This window comes from Pteropus alecto, unplaced genomic scaffold (genome assembly GCF_000325575.1).
Source record: "Pteropus alecto unplaced genomic scaffold, ASM32557v1 scaffold75, whole genome shotgun sequence".
Taxonomy (NCBI): Eukaryota; Metazoa; Chordata; class Mammalia; order Chiroptera; family Pteropodidae; genus Pteropus; species Pteropus alecto.
In genome coordinates, this window is record NW_006440638.1 from 1,558,249 (window position 1) to 1,579,613 (window position 21,365).

Below are 21,365 nucleotides of genomic sequence, written 5' to 3' on the forward strand. Positions count from 1 at the left end.
ACGTTAAGTTTAGAGTTAAAATAGAACCCAGCAATTGTACTCCTAGGTATAACAAAAAGAACTGAAAACATATATCCACATAAAACTTATATGCAAAAGTTCATAGCCACGCTATTTACAATAGTCAAAAGGTGGGAAAAAATCCAAATGTTCATTAATCCAAACTGATGAATGGATAAACAAAATGTGGTCCCATGCAAAGGAATATTATTTGGCAATAAAAAAGAATAAAGTACTGCTATAGTATGGATAAACCTTAAGAACATTATGCTAAGTGAAAGAAGACAGACACTAACAGCCATATGTTTTATGGTCCCATTTATATATGAAATGTCCAGAACTGGCAAATCCATAGAGCTAGCAAGTAGGTCAGTAGATGTTGGGCAATGGTGGGGGAGTAGGGATGACTGCTAATTTCAATTGGGGATGATGAAATTTTTATAATTAGATAGTGGTGATGGTCGCCCAATCTTGTGAATATACTAAAAACCACTGTAATGTACGCTTTAAAGAGTGAATTTTATGGTATGTAAATGATACCTTAATAAAGCTATTATTTTAAAAAATCCACTTCAACAAATGCAAAGTGGCTTCTGTATAAAAAAACATTCTTAGAAACCAATAACTGCATTCAAAGCTACTGTTAAATTGTTTACAAAATACAGATGATTACCTCATTAAAGGCTCTCTCTGATCTCGCATCAGCCTCATTGTAACTTCACAAGCTCTTCGAAAAAGGCCTTCTGTTCCCATAGGACCCATTCCATTAACCATATTATGAGTCAGGCGAAATGGAACAATTTCTGGAACTTCAAAGGTTTCTCCCTTAAAATAATACATTTTATCAAAAAGTAATAATGTTAAAATTTTAAAATATCCAAAAAATTTAGAACTTCATGTTTAGACTCTTTAACAAAGAGCAAACATACCCTCAAAATATTTATATTTGTAACTGCATTAGAGGCCTATATCATAAAGGATCCTTATAACTCTATCTTTGCTTTTGGGTAACTCAAATGCAACTCCTTGAATAAGATCTAGAGGATGAATAGACCCACCTTTTTATTGAATTACTATGGTAAATAGCATTATAGAGAAATATTTATGCATTCAATATTTAGTCATATTAACTTTCTTAATGTCCCTCTTGAATAATATAAAGTACATATAAATATTCTCATATTTTCTTTAGGACTTTCACTTTAAAATAGGAGGAGAAAGGATACAGCAAAGTATTAGATGCTCACATTCCTCAGACAGGAAATGTAACATGTACTATAACGAAGTTCGGCTCATTTATTTTTTGCCATTCTCTAACCTTTCTTTCCTAGAGTTTTTTAATCCCTCTAATCACTTTCCCCAAATTCCTCTCTTGTATGATTTAACCTATACTAGTGGTTTACCTCTGATTTGTTCTCAATTTGGTCTGTGACCTTTCTTGTTTCCCTGTGATAGCAGAAGGCAACCCATAGAGAATGGGGATGAAGAAAAAAGCGGGGCTACCTACCAGTCTGTCTCCCAGGATGATAACACTGGAAAATCAGAGGAGGCCTCAGAGTCCAACACCTTAATTTATTCCCAGGACCCCCACTCTGGACCTACAGAATCTGAGTCTCTTGGGATGTTTCCTATGTGACTACCTTAAAAAAAAAAAAAAAACCTCTTTGATGATTCTTGATATGCTGGTGGGTTTGGGAACCAACACATTAAACTACACTGTTTCTTTAAAAATGAGTCTCAGTAAAATGAAATAATCTGTCCATGTTCATGTAACTAAGAACTAATTGAGTCAAAACTTAAACCTAACCTTTTGGAATTCAAGTTTGCTGCTAATTTTACTATATCACTCTTCTGAGTTCTCTACATCCTAAGTTGCTTTACTGAGGGCTGTGGGATCCACAGATCAAAACCAATGAACAAACTCTCAATGTGACTTAACTGTGACTATAACTGCTACGAATAGGTATGTCTAAGAAGAACAGTTGTTGAAGAAAGAAAATTAGGAGAAAACATATGATTTACTAGAGTAAGTCATACCTTATTGAAGAGACAGTTGAAATCCACATGTACACATTCACCGGTCAAAGAATCAAAGAGAATGTTTTCACCATGACGGTCTCCAAGGCCCAGGATATAACCAACCATTGACATAACTGCAGTGGAACGGCAGTATGCTGATCTACTACTGTACCTAAAGAAAATACAATGCTTACCAAATATCCACATGCATATGAGGCAACATAAATCTAAAATAGTTTTTAAAATCCAACCATAATAATGTATATTCTTGAAAACTTACCATGATGTAGGATCAGGGAATGTTCTCAGAAACCACTCATGAAAAACAGGAGGATGCCTGGGTAGGAGAAATTCTCGGAATACTTTGAGTTTTTCAGACAAAGCTGCTGCCTTTGGTAGCATACATTGGCGAAGTTCCTTTCCTGTCATATAAACTCCTACAAGGTAGAATGATTTCCATTAATAACACAAGCCAAATGAGAAAAGGGGCATTTGTTGTTGTTGTTAAAATAGGACAGGAAACATCTACTTTTATTCAAACTGTTATTCAAACGCATGAATGGAAATTTTTCAATTACGAGAAGGTAAATTTATCTTCTTGTTGATGATAATAAATGCAAACTAAAACCAATATTGTGGAATCAAATAACACCAGATCATAGTACTCAGAATGTGAATAGTGCCCCTGAAATTGTAAAAATACTGCAGTCCTCACTAAAATTATAGTGACCTCTCTCTTTATAAGCATGTAGTACAGGTCCACATTAAATTAAGAAACGTGACTACGGTGCTCTGAATAAATTTACTGTGTGAAAGCTAGCCTATAAGATTCATAATATACCCAATTCTTAAATCTTGTATAACACAAATGGAGAAGCAGAAGAACTTTTCCTTCTGATAGATTTGTGACCGTGTTTTAGGTGCTGAGTATTACTCCAGTCTATAAAGTGACTTTTATGCCTACCTTAGTTTGGTGCTTTTTGTAAAGAAGACACAGCTAAAAGTTTTAAGGACAAGTCTGCGATTTGAGATTTTTTAGACTCAAAAGTTGCATAGTTCAATTGTGTTCATGATAAGGTAGAAAATATATTTATTTTTAAAAACCCAAAGGCAATAACTAAAACTTATATAATATTTCATCTTTCTAAATAAAATAGTCAATAGTATGTTCCTCGAAATCAGATTCAAGTGTGTCTGAGTTTCAGCTCTGCAACATATTGGTTATGTGAACTTAACCTCTCTGGCATTGTCCATAAAATAGGGATAATTAGGCTTGTCAACAATAATAATGTAGTACATAACATACTTATGACGATAGCCATAATACAGTAATTTATGAATATTAATGTTATGGGTTGAACTGTATCCTGCAAAGTAATATACTGAAGTCATAACCCCTGGTACCTATAAATGTGACCTTATTTGAAAATAGAGTCTTTGTCCATGTAATCAGGTTAAGATAAAGTCATTAGGTGGGCCCATGATATAATGATTAGTGTCCTTATAAGAAGAGATAACAGAGACACAGACTTAGGGTTAGTGCTATGTGACGACTGAGGCAGAGAATGGAGTGATGCAACTATAAGCCAAGAAATGTCAAAGACTGCAGGCAACCCGAGAAGCTAAGAGAAAGGATTAGAACATATTCTCCCCTAAGGCCTTCAGAGATATCATGACCATACTGACACGGTGATTTTGGACTCCTAGCCTCCAGAACTATGAGAGAATAAATTTCCATTGTTTGTAACCAGTTTGTGGTACTTTGTTACAGCAGCCCTATGAAACTAATACACTTATTTTCTACCTACCTCACTTTGATAGCAATATATTTATTTTTAATTGTATTGCAAATTACATAAATGATACAAAGAGTTCCCATTTATTCACCACTCAGATTTTATTGTTCATCTTTTTCATAATAGTAGTACAATCATCTAAACAAGGAAACTAATATTGTTATAATATTAACTAATCTTCAGACCTTATTCAAATTTCACCCATTGTCCCACTACCATCCTTTTTCTGGGTCAAGATCCAATCCAGGATCCCATATTGCATACAGCTGTCATGTTTCCACAATGTCCTCAAGTCTAGAAAATTTGTATCTTTGTCTTTCATTACTTTGACATTTTTTTAAAGAATTCTAAGTAGTTATATTTTTGTTTTTCTGCTGTAAAGTTAACATTTTTCCCCTTTGTAATTAATCAGTTATTCTGTGGAAACTATGAGACTTTGTAAATAACCTGTTTCCCATCATATTTTTCCTACTAATTTTAGGATCCATTGATATTACTGCCTGCAACAATTACTACTATGGTATTTGCTAATTGGTGACTTTCTATTTCTATAATTTCTTCTACATTTATTCATTGCAATTCTACCGTAAGGAAGAACTATTCCTATTTCCCTATTTATTTATTCAAGTGTTTACTTACATCAGTGTAGATTCACGTCTATTCATTTTATTCCATGGGTTATAATTGATTACTATCATTATTTATTTTGGTCCTCAAATTATCCCAGGTTTTAGCCAGCAGGCAAGTGCTCTACTACTAATCTAACACTTTTGGTTTCATTCTAGCCTTCCCTTTCCTTTTCTTTCTCTGACAGTGAAAAAGTAGCTCTCATTAGCCACAATATATTTTTTTATTTGCTAAAGTCTAGTATACACATAAAGTAGCTTCAGAATTACTATCCATTAAGTGTGTGAAAAACAAATTTTCATATACATTTTTATAAACTATCTCAATCCTTTAGAGATGAAGTAGAGGAGGAGTTAAAACACAAGGAAAATACACACACACACACACACACACACACACACGTATACACACGTTGTAGATATATACTCTGTATAAAGAATCTCATTTGACTAGAAATTTCATAATGGCTTATACCCAAAAAATGTACAATAAATGTTAATAATTACAATCATATATGGTAGCAGCTACTATGCCATATTATATAGTTATATTTTAAGCATTAATTTTGGTACCTTTTTCCTTGTATAGTTTGGTCAGAATAGGTCTCAAGCCAGCAGTGTTATTAACCCATTCAATAATCCCACATTCATCATTCAGTGGAATAACTGCATATGTTCGGATATGAAGTTCTCGTCTACGAGATTCTGCATCTTTTCTTAAGCACTGTTAAAAAAAAACCCAAAAATTAAAATTAGAAATTTTATGTTATGTCAAATATATCTAGAGATTGTTTATTTCATAGCAAAAGAATGTCAATGAAAGCTTGCTGTGTAATGAAGATGAACAATCCTTCAGGATGACAGGCCAGGAAACTACTGGAATAGCATACCTAATCTATTTCAAAATCATTAAAAATGCCTTGGGAAGTCCTTGTTTTTAATTATGAACTATTAATGTGACAATAATATCATGTTCAAAAATATTACAGTTGTATATTTAACAATGACAAAATGCTCCTTTATTTTTATTCCTTCTAAAACATTAAGTACTTAGGCACAGACACTGCTGTTTATTTTTATTATCTCGAAAATGCATGAACAAAACAGTATGAGTTTTATGGTGTTTCCAAAATATATTTCTTATTTTTGCAATTTAATATTACAGCTTCATTTGAAAAATTCTCTTCTAGCCTAAAAAAAGTTTTTCACATCTCATCTGATTAATCCTGAAACATAACAAGTAAAGATAAACAGTATTTTGTTTAATTCTAGAACTGAATAAAATAAGCACACATCTATATTTGTAACCCGTCCAATTCAAAAGCACAATCACTGACCAAAAACACATTTTAAACTTTAGGAATAAGTAGGCTACATAAATGTCAGCAAACAGCATTAGAATCACATATAAAGATCAATATGTGGCCTCCTAGACCAACATAGTGAGATTCTAGTTTTCCATAAGAAGGCTACTTAATTTGACCATGTTAATGTGGGGGATCGGTAATGAAATAATTCAGTTAGTAACAAAGCTGATTAAGATAAATTTATAAACTAAAGCCAGGCCACTTGATACTCCAAACCAGAAAAACACTCAGGGAGCTTAGGATGAATATACTAATAGTTCAATAATCAGTAAATTAAGTTATGAATTCACCAAACAATATTTTAAATTAAAAATATTCCTTCCCTTCACACTGCCTTTGAAATGAGTTTTTAATGTGGTATTAACTTTTAACTTACTTTTGGTTAAACTAAGCACAAATCATAATTGTCTTTTTTTAAAAAATGAACTCATTCACTGCTATATCTTTTCTACGTTAAAAGTCCATAACTTTTCCGGCTAATAAAAGAGGTGAAATGTGGGAGGAGGTTGAAGAGGAGACACAAAGCGTATAGAAAAAGAATAAGGTTTCATCTTTCCAGAGTATGGTTTGTTTTTACCAAGAGAAAAACAGATGTTATGCATTTATAAATACCTGGCTACAGAATAATTCAAAACACCTAGGACCATACATTATAATAACCTTTTAATGAGATTTCTTATTTCTGAGCTAGAAATCAAGTACTTACCAACAGAACCAAAAAAAAAAAAAAGAAAAAAAATACTAATGATCACCTTTAAACACTGTGTTGTTAAAAACAGAACCTAACTTTCTTTCCAGCACTGAAACATAAAACATAAATAAATCTGATAAAAAATATAGATAATTTAAACATTTCAGTAGAAAATATTTTCTCTCATTAATATGTCTTAAACATTTTTCTCACTTTAATAAAAGTACCTTAGTTTTCAAAAATTATGTGAGGAGGTTAGGGTGCTGAGTGAAAAGGGTGAAGGAATGAAGAAGTACAAATTAGTAGTTACAAAACAGTCATGGGGATTTATTTAGAGTACAGCATAGGGAATATAGTCAATATTATTTTAATGGCTGGGTGTGGTGCCAGATAGGCACAAGAGTCATTGGGGGAATCACTTCATAAATTATATAAATGTCTAAATATTGTACTGTATACTTGAAACTAATATAAAATAATTAAAAGTCAACCAAAAAAAGTTAAGTGAAACCAGCAATTCTAATTCTGAATGCATACTCAAAAGATTGAAAGCAGGGACTTAAACGGGTATTTGCACACCTATGTTCACAGCAGCATTATTAATAATAGCCAAAAGGTAGAAGCAACCCAAGTGTCCACTGAAGGGTGAATGAATAAACAAAATGTGGTATGAACATACATACGATGGTATATTATTCAGCTTAAACCCTGAAAACAATGCTAAGTGAAATAAGCAAGTAGAAAAGGACAAATACTGTATAATTACACTAATATGAGTTATCTAGAGTAGTAAAATTCATAGAGACAGAAAGTAGAAAATGGTGGTTAGCAGTGCATGGGGAAAAGGGGAATAAGGAGTTATTGTTTAACAGATACAGCTTCAGTTTGGAAAGATGCATTAAGTTCTGGAGAGAGATGGTGGTGATGGTTACACAACAATGTGTTGTTAATGCCACTAAACTTAATTGAACATTTAAAAATGATTAAGATGGCAAATTTTGTTATATATATTTTATCTCAAAAAAATTGAAAATGAAATGAAAGGCTGTAAATTTTATTCGCTCTTTTTAAAAGTGACCTATTTGCATACTGAAAAGCCTATATCATACTGACAGTAATTACGGTAATTCTAAAATAAAACTATCTCCAAACCTTATTAATCAAGGAATTGAATTCCATTAGTCTACAGTCCTTTCTCAGGTCATCTTTTGGCTTACACATCATGATGTAGAACTTTCCATCTGATCCTTTTAAAGAGATTTTCTTTGGTTTCTGAAGAGAAGCAAGAATTTCCACCTGAAAAAATGAGTTATATATAAATTAAGGTCAAAATTCTTTGTTTAAATTTCCATATGTATTATAAATATTGTTACTAATGTGATAAAAGGGATATAATAACCTATATTATGCAGTATATTTATTATTTTAACAATTTCTTTTAATGATCTATGATCTATGAAAAGAATGTTTGCCCATGAGTAGGGACACACTTTCATCCATTCGGAATGACTATGAAGTAAAAGGATTACTTTTTCAGCAATATAAGAAAATACACATCCATATTCAGGGAGCCCCGTAAAGCGGTCACATTTTTAAAATATTTTTGAAATACTTTTTAGGACTTTTCTTCAGAGACTGAGACACTGTTTTTAAATGGCTTTAATGTTATCAACGGAAAGAAACTTGATTTTTGAAAAAAGAAACTCCTAAAAATCAAGTCTATCTAATGAGGTGAATAAATACACTGGATAATATTAAGTTAAAAAACAAAGCATGACTATAAGTAATAAGAATGATTTCATTATGTGGCTTAGTATCTGGCTCTGAAGCAGTTAAACAAATGTTTTGAGTCACAGATATATTGGAATAAATATAGTTTTCTAAAGTATTTACTTAGAAGTGCTCTAGTAACATTTCTTTAAAATAGTCATATCATACTTCAAAAAGAGAATCAAGCTCTTCCTAACTAAATTCCACTTCCTTTCAAAATACAAACAAAACATTGTATTCTGTTCTCTTTCTGTTCTCCATATTTAAGATGAGTATGGAAAAGTTAAATTATGAAAAAAATAAAGATTATAGTCAACTAAAACAAATATGAGCATATGAAAAATCAAAATATTACACTGAATATGGGATTTTTATCACTTAATTTTGTCTCATCAATACAAGAGTTTTAGTTTTCTGTATTACCAATAATTTTTTCTTTGCAAATAAAATTGATTTCGTCTCTTAAAAAAACTTTTAAACTTAATTTGAAATTTTTAATTTAACTAAATTTAAAAAACATAGTTACAGTCACACAAAACTGAAGTTTACCATATCATCAAAGCTTGAAATATAGGCCCAATGCCCAGGAAATGGATCATGGTTAGCATGGGTACCCGGAATTGATGGAAGAGTAGGTATCATGACTGATTGTAAAGGAATGAGGATTTCACTAAATGTTGCTTCTTCTACCAGCTTTTTAAGCATTTTAAAATGAGTGCTCATGCTTAATGTGCAACTACTTCCATCCACCTGGAGGGGAGAAAAAGCACATTTTAATTTCTGTTTACCTTGAATTATGGAACCCTTAATTTCACCCAAAATAAAATTTCACTTCTACAATATCTTAATTAAAATGACTCTGCAGTCTATAGTTGTCTAAGTATTTTTTAAACATCATCTCATTTTAACCTATCTGTACTCTTTCACCTTATCAATACTGACGCCTACATTATAGTATTGTTAAGATGACTAATGGAGACACTTAGAGGCCTATAATCAATGATCAGATATTATAAAATCCAGAGAGCTCTATAAAAGCAAACTTTTTTTTATACCACATCTCATTTGGCAGCAAAATGATACCTAAATTTATCACTGCAAAGATTAAAATATTTCACTACAGAACTAATTATTGTATCTGATTATGATATTCGATATAAAGCAAATGTACTGTATGATCTTTAAAAAAGTGAAAAATTCTGAATTCCTAAATGTAGCTGGCCACAAAGGTTTCAGTTCAGAATTAGAAACTTGTACATGTAAAGCACTTAGAAAAGTGCCAGAAAAATGTTAGCCATTATCATAACACTGTTTTTGACAAGTATGTGAAAGGTTAAATAGAATTAATGAAGATAGCAAAAATAGATTACTCTTTCAAGATGTTTATTGATGAAGGGAAGATAAGAAATAGATGATCTGTACTTTCTAACTTATAAACAGTTAATAGAGTGAGTATCTGCAAAGTGAAATCTAGCTTTTAACTTATAGAGTCTCTTTCTTCCTCCTTATGTCTATGCCTACCCCACCTTTACCTTTCCTGGACATTCTTTAGGCGATTTTCCCCTCCAATTCCTTAGTAGAATAGTGAGTCACTCCTACAAGCATGTCCATATTTTAGTCACATCTAATGAAAAAAGTAGTTACTACACTAATAGTAACCACCTGCTTAGTTTCTTATGAGACTTATGGGCACTTCAGGGCAGGAGAACAAGTCTTATTCATCTTTGTCTACCTTAGCACAGTGCTTGTCTCATGGTAGGTAATGAAATGTATACTAAAAGAATAAAAACCAAAGCTCCATCTCTCCTCTCATATATGCAGGTTAATGTATACAAATTATGAAAGTTTAAAGATATGACAGAAAAAATCAGACAACTTTAATTAACTGAGTATTTTATATACTTATATTTTTGTCTTATTTCATATCCTCTATTTAAAATTATTTTTAATAAATATGGATAATTTCCTCTCAGAAAATTTACATTAAGAACTTTTAGAAATTTCAAAGAAGCTTCTGGTCAAGATGGTGGAGTAGGTAAACTCTGAGCTTGCATCGTCTCACAACCACATCAAAATTACACCTAAACTACAAAACAACCATCATTGAGAATCACCTAAAGTCTAGCTGAACATAAGTACAATAACTAAGGATATACAGAAGAAGCCATGTGGAGACTGGTAGGATATACACAGCAGTTGACCTTGGCTTAGACCAGAGCCTTTCCCAAGGAGCCCCAGAATCAATACACCTGGCGGCTAGCCTCAGACCACACTAGAGCACGAATCAACCACCTCCACAAAAACAAACATACCCAAATGGCAGACTCAGCAGGCACCAGAGCCCAGCTAAAATGAAACCTGCTTCATGGGTCAGCCCCTAAACAACAGCTCCTGCACTGTAGTAATAGCCAGTCCTCACAACCAATCAGCCCAAGGGTCAACTCCACCCACTGGCGTGCCAACAGCAATCAAGCCTCAATTAAAACAAGAGGGCACCCAAGACCCACTCAAGGGGCAGACCTGGAGTATATGGCTCAGATGATCAGGGAGACTTCACCACTGGGCCCCACAGGACACCTACTACATAAAGCCACTCTACCAAGACCGGGAAACATAGCAGTCCTACCTAATACACAGAAACAAATATAGGGAAGCAGCCAAAATAAGAAGACAAAGAAACATGTCTCAAATGAAAGATGAGAACGAAGCTCCAGAAAAAGAACTAAACAAAATGGAGATGAGCAATCTACCAAGTGCAGAATTCAAAACACTGGTTATAAGGATGCTCAATGATCTCAGTGAGAACTTCAACAAAGAAACAGAAAACATAAAAATGGAGATAGAAGGCATAAAAACGAACCAGTTAGAAATGAAGAATCCATTAGGTGAATCTACAGTAGATTAGAAGACGCAGAGGACGGAATCAGTGATTTGGAAGATAAGGTAGCAGAAAACACCCAATCGAAACAGCAAAAAGGAAAAAGAATCCAAAAGAATGAGGACAACATCAAGCTTACCAACATTTGCATCTTGGGATGCCAGAAGAAGAGATAGAGTAAGGAATTGAATAATTGTACATTATTCAAGAAATAATGATGGAAAACGTCCCTAACGTGGTGAAGAAAATACACATACTAGCCCAGGAAATGCAGAGATGAACCCAAATAAGATGAACCCAAAGAGGCCCATACCGAGACACAGCATAATTAAAATGCCAAAAGTTAATGATAAGGAGAATCTCAAAAGCAGCAAGAGAAAAGCAGTTAGTTACTTACAAGGGAGCTCCCATAAGACTGTCGGCTGATTTCTCAACAGAAATTTTGCAGGCCAGAAGAGATTGGCATGAAATATTCAAAGTGATGAAAAGCAAGGACTTACAACCAAGATTACTTTACTCAGCAAAGCTATCGTTTAGACTCCAAGAAAAGATAAAGACCTCCTCAGACAAAAAAAGCTAAAGGGGTTCATTATGACCTAATCAGTATTATAAGAAATGTAGAAGAACAAGAGAAGGATGAGAAGGAAGAGAGGGAAGTGGAGAGGAGAGGAAGGAGGATCAAAAATATGAATAAAAAGGTAATACTACATATCTATCAACAATTACTTTAAATGCAAATTGATTAAATGTTCCAATCAAAATATAGGGTGGCTAAAAGGTTAAGAAAACAAGACCCTTACATATGCTGCCTCCAAGAGACTCACTTCATATCGAAAGACACATGCAGACTAAAAGTTATTTCATGAAAATATTTCATGTAAAGATATTTCATGAAAATAGAAGCAAACAAACAAAAAAGCTGAGGTAGCAGTATGTATACCAGACAAAATAGACTTTAAAACAAAGGCTATAATAAGGGATAAAGAAGGACCCAGTAATTCTATTTCTGAGTATTTATCTAAAGAAACCCAAAATACTAATTCAAAAAGACATATGCATCCATATGTTCATAATGGCATTATTTACAATAGCCAAGATATGAAGGCAACCTGGGTGTCCATCAACAGACAAGTGGATAAAGGAGAAGTGGTGCATATACCATGAAATATTATTCAGCCATTTAAAAAAGAATGAAACCTTGTCATCTGCAACAACATGGGTGGACCTAGAGGGTATTACGTTAAGTGAAGTCAGATAGAGAAAGACAAATATCATATGGTTTCACTCACAAGGGGGATCTAAAGACCAAAACAAATAATACAGATACAAACTCAGATACAGAGAACATTTTGATGGTTGTCAAATGGAAGGGGAATTGGGCGGATGAGTGCAAAAGGGGAAGAGATTAAGAAGTACAAATTGGTAGTTACAAAATAGTTACAGAAATGTAAAGTATAATATAAGGAATATAGTCAATAATACTATAATAACTATGAAGGGTATAAAATGTGTACTAAATTTATTGGGGTGATCACTTTATAAGTTTTATAAGTGTCTAATCACTACATTGTACACTTGAAACTAATATAATATTTTATGTCAACTAATTAAAAATAAAAAAATAAAGAAATTTGGAGGATATTTGAGGGACATGTATTAGAAATTTAAAAAAGTTTTATTAAGGTAAACTGCACATAAAGTATACAATTTGGTAACTTTTGATATATGTGTGTACCTATGTATGTTAACATTTTAATTTAATTAATCGAATGAAAAACCCAACCAAAATTACATAAAAGTTTTTTATAAAATTATTCAACATTGGTCTATAAGTAGTAAGATTTATGATAATACCGGTTTATTGCACAATTCTAGAAGCTTATCTGTTAGGCGAGTTGCATCTCCAACAAATTTTTCTAAGGATTTTTTCATATGAATAGCTTTATTTAGGATTTCCTTGCATCTGTTCACTCGCATGGGATAAGAAGACTGTCATAAAAAAAAGGTAAATGCAACTTTATACAAGATTTTAAAAAGATAACAAAACTTCTAATAAAAATCAACTTAAAAAGTATTCGTGATGAGAATTTATACTGATACAAATTTTCTGGAAATGAATTTGGCAATACTATCAATAGCCATAAAAATACTGCTATATTATGACTTAGATCTACCTTGAAGAAATAATTAGGAATGAGAATATAGATGTGTCTAGATGTATTACAACAGTGAAAAACTGTAAACAACCTCAATGATTAATAGTTAAATAAATTATAGATGGCTAACTACTACAGAATTTTATACAATTACTAAAATTGTGTCTTCAAAGAATATTTAATAACATTGGAACATGCTTATGGTAACAATCAAGTAAAAATATGAAATTATGTATCTATGTAATTTAAATTAGAGCTAAAATATGCATAGAAAATAAACACACAAAAACACATTAATGAATAGTAGAGTGATTTATATCTCTATGTATTCTTGAAATTCTCTATTTATTAAATATATTTATAAACTTGCGAAGTTCCATTAATAATGTAACTAAATTTTTCTAGTATTAATAGTTCAGGTACTTTGGACTAAAACACTTGGGGGAAAAAAAAAAGGTTGCCATTTTACACCAAGCATTAAATGTTTATAGACTTCCTAAAGATAAGGCATGCTGAATTCTCTGATTTTAAACATTCTAGTCACTTCATTTAATGATAAATATTTCTGAATTTTAAAAGGAGACATAATACTATAATTTGTCTTTTTTAAAGTATTTAAAATTTGTTTTGCTACAAAATTTAATATGAGAAACCCTAGAACTTGCATCTACATATTAGCATTAAGTAATCAATGCCACATAAAGTGGAAAAAAACACTTGTGTGATTAATATATTACCTTTGACACAGCTGTCATCATCCACATTGCTTGCTGAGGATAGGCCAGAAACACTTTGGCTATAATTTCCATTAAGACAACAAAAACTTCATCATGAGAATGGCAAATTCGGGAGATCAATTGTGAAAAAGCAGTCAAAAACTGATAGGGAGCTAAGTGATTTGTGTGCTCTGTGATCACTTTGTTTATTTTAGCTAAATCATTTCTCATTTGTACACGATCAGAGCGCGCAGCTGGAAGAAAAATCAAAAATAAAAAAATAGTAAAGAATAAAACAGTATACTGGTTCATTTCACAGAAGAAAAATCTTGTTTTAAAAAGAGCTTTAAGATATATAGTAGTTTTGCTTTCCATGGTTTCAGTTACCTGCAGTCAACTGCTGTCTGAAAATTATAGAAATAAACAATTCATACATTTTAAATTGCTTGCCATTCTGAGTAGTATGATGAAATCTCATGCTATTCCTGCTCCATCCTCCCCGAACATGAATCCTCCTTTCATCCATTTTCTGCATGATGTACATGCTCTCTACCCTTTAGTCACTTAGTAGCCACCTCAGTTATCAGATCAACTGTTGCAGTATCCCAGTGCTTGTGTTCAATTAACCCTTACTTGAACAAAACGCAAGAGTAGTGAGGCTGGCAACTCAGATATGCCAAAAGAGTAGCCATAAAGTGCTTCCTTTAAGTGGAAAGGTCAAAGTTCTCAACAGTGTGGAAAGAAAAAAAAATCTTATGTTGAGGTTGGTAAACTCTACAGTAAGAACGATTCTTCTAGCCACGAAATTGTGAAGAAGGAAAAAGAAATTCATGCTAGTTTTGCTGTTGCACCTCAAGCTGCAAAAGTTACAGCCATAGTAAGTGAGAAATGCTTAGTTAAGATGGAAAAGGCATTAAATTTGTGGGTGGAAAACAAAGACTTTAGCAAGGGATCCCCTGAAACAAGTGACATCAAGCCATTAACTGCAAGTAGGATTCAAAAACAGGTTTGGACTGAAAAGTATAAAAGTTAGTGGAGAGGCTATATCTGCGGATGAAAAATCTGCTACCACATTTCTACTAGAGTTGAAGAAGCTGATTTGGGTTTGGTACTATCCATGGTTTCGTATATCCACTGGGAGTCTTGGAATGTATCTCCTATGGATAAGGGGGGAAATATGGTATGTTATTCCCAGTTATAAAGGTAGATCACCTGCCAATTTGTGAAAAGATAGTCTTCTCTGCCCTAGTAGGAAAAAATATTTAGGGGCAATGAAAAATTCAAGGACCATTAATTTTCACTAGAAACAAAAAGAACAAACCACAATCCATTATAATTTTTACAATATATTATTTGGCTTAAACTAATATTTTTCCACATGTGTTAAGTCATTAAGGAGTGAGCAGATTTTCATTTGCAGGCCCTGAATCTTAACTACTTAAAAAGTCTACACTTAGGTATCTAAAAAACAAAACAAGCCAACAAATAAAACAAAACAAACTCAGAGATGTAGACAACAAACTGATGGCTGCAGAAGAAAGAGAAGTCAGGGGAAGGGTGGAAAAGGTGAAGAAGAGTAAGAGGTACAAATTTCCAGTCATAAAATAAAAAAGTCACAGGGATGTAATATGCAGCAAAGAGAATAAAGTTAATAAAATAATAACTTTGTACAGTGACAGATGGTTACTAGACTTATTGTGGTGATCACTTTGTTAGGTATATAAATGTTGACTATGTTGTACACCTGAAACTAATATAATATTGTATGTTAACTACATTTTAATAAAAAGTCTATGTTTAGTCTTTCCCCCTTTTAGCATTCAGCTTCTTACTCATACATAAAATCTTTTTTAAATTTATTTTTCAATTACCGCTGACTTTTTGAAATCTATAAAATCTTATCAAATTCATTATAGCTTTTAATAAGTTAGACTGTCAAGCCAAATCTGATTTTATATGAAAACTATAATTCTTCTCAGTTCCTTAAAATTTTACATACAAAATTATACCTTTTTCCCATTCATATGCTTTAGCACCAAAATCAAGCCATAGTGATAACATCCGTGGCATTGATTGATATATGAATTGATTTCCATACTGTAGAGATCTGCAATTATACAAATACATTATTAACATAGCGTTCTTTATGTTATAGAAATAAAATTAAGATTCAAACTACTAACTGAGTAATAGATAACCTTCTGACAAAAATTATGGTATCACTATTTCTTCCTAGTACAGGTTATTTTTTAATCCTTTCTCTCTTTTTCTTTCTTACTATATTCCTCACTAAGCTCTATATTGCCTGTACCAAAATTAATACAAGTTATGACCTAGTTAAAGTCCTGTCAATACTTCTTACAAATTGTCCTTAAGATCTCTGCCTTCATTTGCATTCTATGGCCATAAGCCTAGGTCAGGCCCAATGACTCAATTTCTGGAAATTTAAAATAACTCAATCTCCTTAATTCTACATTTCTACCCTTCAAAAAATTCTGGACTAAGGTTCCTGAAAGTCTAGTTTTATGCTCTCCCCTGTTCAAAAACAGAAAGCAACTACTTATATATTAAGACTATGAATGGCTCTGCCAGAGATTCAAATATTCACAATCTTGTTTCTTTATAACTTTCCAATTTTAGTCTTTCATTATTCATCAGTATATTTCTTCCATCAAGTCCAATTTCCTCACTATACTCTGAACAAAACCAGTCAAACCATGTTTTTCTGCCAAATCTGTGAAAAGTTAGGAATGTCCTCTCCTTCTTGAATTTAATTATCTTTTAAATCCTACTTTCTTTATGAGGCCTACCAGACTTCTGTAGCAACTGCAGTACAAAGAAGTATACTTTTGAAATTATGAAGCCAGTGGCTTGAGTTATGACTTCAGATTTGCCCAAAATGCATGACTGTTGGACTCATTAGGCTTATTTTTGCTATCTTCCTAAGATCAAAAAGAAATTTCTGATATTTATTCCAGTTATTTTGATCCGATCACACATTCTATCACGTACCGTTATTTAAATGTTTTAAGTACTTAAGGTTTCTTCATCTAATTGAACTATAGCTCCTTGAGGGCAAATAGTGATGCATAATTAGTAATAATACGGTATTTCAATCACTCAGGATCTAAGTCTAGATAGCTAGCTGAGTTTATTCCTTTAAGCCTCCAAATGTTTTAAGTACTATGAATAAAATATGTTCTAAAATAGCCTTACCTTCTTAAACTATATTTTTAAAAATCTCACACAAGCCTAACAGTGTTATGCATTAAGGACTCTTGACTCTGTTTGAGAAGAAATGTATGAAATAAATTCTATATACCAATGAACATGATATATGCTAATAACGAAGAGCAAATAAAAGCTATTACTCATTTTAGAAAAGAAAAATGTATTTAATAACTGTCCTCTGCTTATGCTTCATTTCAAAATGCCAACAACAAGCAATTAATAATCATTAATAAAATTAGGTTTGAATTTTCTAAAACTTGAATTGTATTTCGGGAAGAAATGCTTTGGCCAAATCTTGCAATGCTACCATCACTGATGAACAAATATCACTTAGATTCCTGAATATATTGAACTAAGAAGTCAAAGTACCTAATAACAAGCAACTTAAATAGATTTACTGCTCTGAAGTAAGTTACCCTTCAATGTAAAGCAATGATACATGAGTATGATAAGAAGAATGAGTAGAATGTCATTAATACTTCTTAGGAATTAATAATTTGTGATAATATAAACAATACGAATGAGAATATACTGTTTGACTATAATACACTAATATATGAAATTAAGTTATATTTCAACTGTCACTTAGTGATAAGCTCTTTCTACAAGTCTAATGTCAAAACTATTTTCATATATACAACTTCTTAGCAGAATGAGCTGGAAGAAAAGATTCCACTAGCAATTAAATACAGCCACTAAATATATTAGATTTAGGGTTTTCTGGACTTCTAGGAAGGGGATTCAGGGGATGAAGGTCTGAAAGAGAAGTACACTTAATTTTCATTGTATATTCTTGATACTATTGAACTTTTTTAAAAAATGCATGTATTACTTATTCCAGTAAAATAGTTATTTTTAAAAGGGAAGAAAAATTCTATAAAGAAAAATTTATATCTCATCTAAGGTGATAGGTTGAATCATTTGTAAAGCAGAAAACATCCTGAATATGCGAGTATCAATACAGTCACCCTGACATATTTAATCAGCAAACTCAGTTCTCACACTCACCTTCCAAAATGAAGGAGTATGTACCGAATGAGATCACCTTGCTTTTCCATTTTGTTGTCTGTGACCATGGGCATTAACTTGTCATAGTACTTGGCAAGGTAGAAATGCCCATCTTCCCACTCTGGCAGGAACAAGGTCACGTCCTATAAAAGAGAACACAGGATACTCACCTAAACAAATCCCACTATGCAGGGAAGTAAAATATGAATAGATGATTAGGGATTGAAAGTATGTGACCCATAATTAGGCAGAGCAGAGTCAAAGCATGCTGACTCTTTGATATGATAAAAATAGCTACTTTCTTACAAAGATTTTCTCAGGATGGCTGGTTGGTTCTGGTGACTGTCCACTAAACAACATTTCATGATCATTTATTATATAAGAAAAGAAAACTCCACTGCCACTTTATATGATACATCAAAATAATTTGCAGATGGATTAAAGTATTTTATGTATGTGTATATATGTGTATTTTTATTGTAAAAAAAAAAAAAACAAAAAACACCTCAAAGGAAGGAGAGGTAATACCAAAACTCCGAAAGGATACTATTTTAAAAGCATAAAAATGCCTTTTTAAAAAAATCGCACCTTATTTTTCTTTAATATCTCTTAAACGTTATTGTCTTCTTTCTTACCTCTTTCATAATCAGACTTCTAAAAAGAATTTTACACCTTACATTCATTCCTCAAACTATTTCCTTTGGGATTTAGTTTTCACCACTCCACTAAAGCAGATCCTTAATTCCAAAAGATACTTTCCAATTCTGATCTCATTTGAACTCTGTTAAGCATCTGTTTCTGTTGTCTACCCCATTTTCTCTTTGAAACACTTCATTCCCTTGATTTCCATGAGGCTACAACCTTCCAAGTTTTCTCCTACCTTTCTGGCCACTCCTACTCAGTCTCTTTTGCCATTTCCTCTCTGTTTCCTTGCCCTTTAAATGTTTGTGTGGTTTATTAATTTTTAAATAATATTATGTTAAATGTGATGGAAAATACGCAGAATGGCTGACTAAAAATCTTTTAAAATCAATTTCCATTCTTAATCTGAGCAAGTTTGAGAACATAGTTTAGACTAGAAACCTTAAATGCTATCTTGAGTTTCCTCTGATTCTATTCAGGAAAACATGCAGATACAAAGCTGCCTGTGGAGAGAAATTACATAACTAGATATATGGAATAGATGTTGGATTTATGTGCCCAACCAGCCAAAGGGACAAGGCAGCCAGTGTGCCTCTTCCATCTAGTCACAGGAGAAATAAAGGGAATGAAGGAAAACACTAATTAAAATTTCTTACAAAAAAATATTTTTCAATCTGATTTTATCTTCCTTCTTCCTTCTTCCTTCCTTCCTTCCTTCCTTCCTCCCTCCCTCCCTCTCTCCCTCCCTCCCTCTCTCCCTCCCTCCCTCCTTCCCTTTCTCCCTTCCTTCATTCTTTTTTTTCCTTCCCTTCTTTCTTCCTTTCTGGTTTAAGCTTTTAAAATTTTTATATAGAATACATAAATCTTACATGTACAGCTTGATCAGTCATCACCAAGTGGTAACACCTATACAAGAACTCTAGAAACATGAGTTCCCCATTCACCCTCCCAATCACTATCCCTTTCCTTTTCCAAAAAATAACCACTACTATAGACTGAATGTTTGTCCCTCCGCCAAACAAAAATTCATACGCTAAAGCTCAATGTCTAATGTGATGGTATTTGGAAGTGAGGCCTTTGAGAGGTGATTAGGTCATGAGGGTGGAACTCTCATGAATGGAATTAATGCCCTTATAAAAGAGACCCCTGGAAGCTCCCTTGACCTTTTCCACCACGATAGGTTATAATGAGAAGATGGTAATCTATGAACCGAGAAGCAGGCCCTCACCAGACATAAATTGGTCAGTGCCTTAATCTTGTACTTCCCAGTTTCCAGAACTGTGAGAAATGAATGTTTGTTTAAGCCATCCAATATATGGTATGTCTGTTACAGTAGCCCAAACAGACTAAGACAACCACTATTTCTATTTCTAATATAATTTTGTTTTGTCCGTTTTTGAACTTAATATAAATGGAATCATACTAAATGTATTATTCTGTATCTGGCTTTTTTCATTGGACATTATGTTTGTAAGATCAATCCAAGTTGTTGCATGTAACTTTGGTTTGTTGGTTTCATTGCTATATGTTAGTACTATGATCTTTAGCAGCAAATGCCAAACTGTTTTCCAAAATGATTGTACCAATTAATCTTACAGCAGCATTTTATGGGAGTCTAAATGCTCTATAGCCTAACATTTGGAACTGTCAATCTTAAATTTTAGCCATTCTGACAGGTATATAGTGTTATCTCATAATGCTTTTAATTTGCATTTATTCCTTTTTACTACATTCGACATTTTCTTTTTTCTTTTTTGGGGTCATCTATATATATTTACTTCTGTGAAGTTTTCTATCCCATTTTAAAATTGAGTTGTCTGTATTTTTCTTATTAGTTCTTATTATATTATAGACATGAGCCTCTTATCACTTATATATTGCAAACACCTTGTAATCTATGGCTTGCCTCTACATTCTTAACAGTATCTATGGATAAACAAAATCATAATTTTAACTTAGTCAAATTTATCAATTGTTTCTTTTACGGTTAGTGTCCTTGGTCTATTGAAGAAGTCCTGACTCATCTCTAGTTTGAAGATACTCTCCTATATTATTATTTGGGAGCTTTATTATTTTGTATTTCACAAAATTAGATCTATAATCTATATGAAGTTCGTTTTTGTTTATGGTGTGAAGAAGGTATCAATTTGATTGTTTTTTCCCTGATATCCAAATGATACAACATCATTTATTGAAAAGACTATTCCTCACTATTCCACAGTATTATCAGGAATTTGTTTCTGGATTCTCTGTTCTTCTTTTCCATTGGTTTATTTGTCTAATCTTACATGAATACAAAATCATCTTAATTAGTATACCTTTATAATAAATCTTGATATGTATGCTAGTTATTCTCAGTTTGCCCCCTCCAGATATACTTGTCACACTTTACCTTTTTCTATGCTGCTGTGTCCCAAAAGATAGACATTGATGATTTATATCAATGGACATTATTTGCCACGTCC

General features: G+C 32.5%; 1 protein-coding gene across 1 annotated transcript in view; it reads right to left on the reverse strand.

The window, feature by feature from the left end:
• ATR (ATR serine/threonine kinase) overlaps positions 1–21,365 on the reverse strand; it is a 136,272-nt gene that overhangs the window by 5,061 nt on the left and 109,846 nt on the right. The window contains 10 exon segments of the mRNA XM_015593746.2: positions 674–825; positions 2,038–2,191; positions 2,300–2,456; positions 5,015–5,165; positions 7,652–7,795; positions 8,819–9,019; positions 13,002–13,136; positions 14,041–14,273; positions 16,029–16,126; positions 18,259–18,401. Of these exon segments, the coding sequence (XP_015449232.1) occupies positions 674–825; positions 2,038–2,191; positions 2,300–2,456; positions 5,015–5,165; positions 7,652–7,795; positions 8,819–9,019; positions 13,002–13,136; positions 14,041–14,273; positions 16,029–16,126; positions 18,259–18,401 (1,568 nt within the window).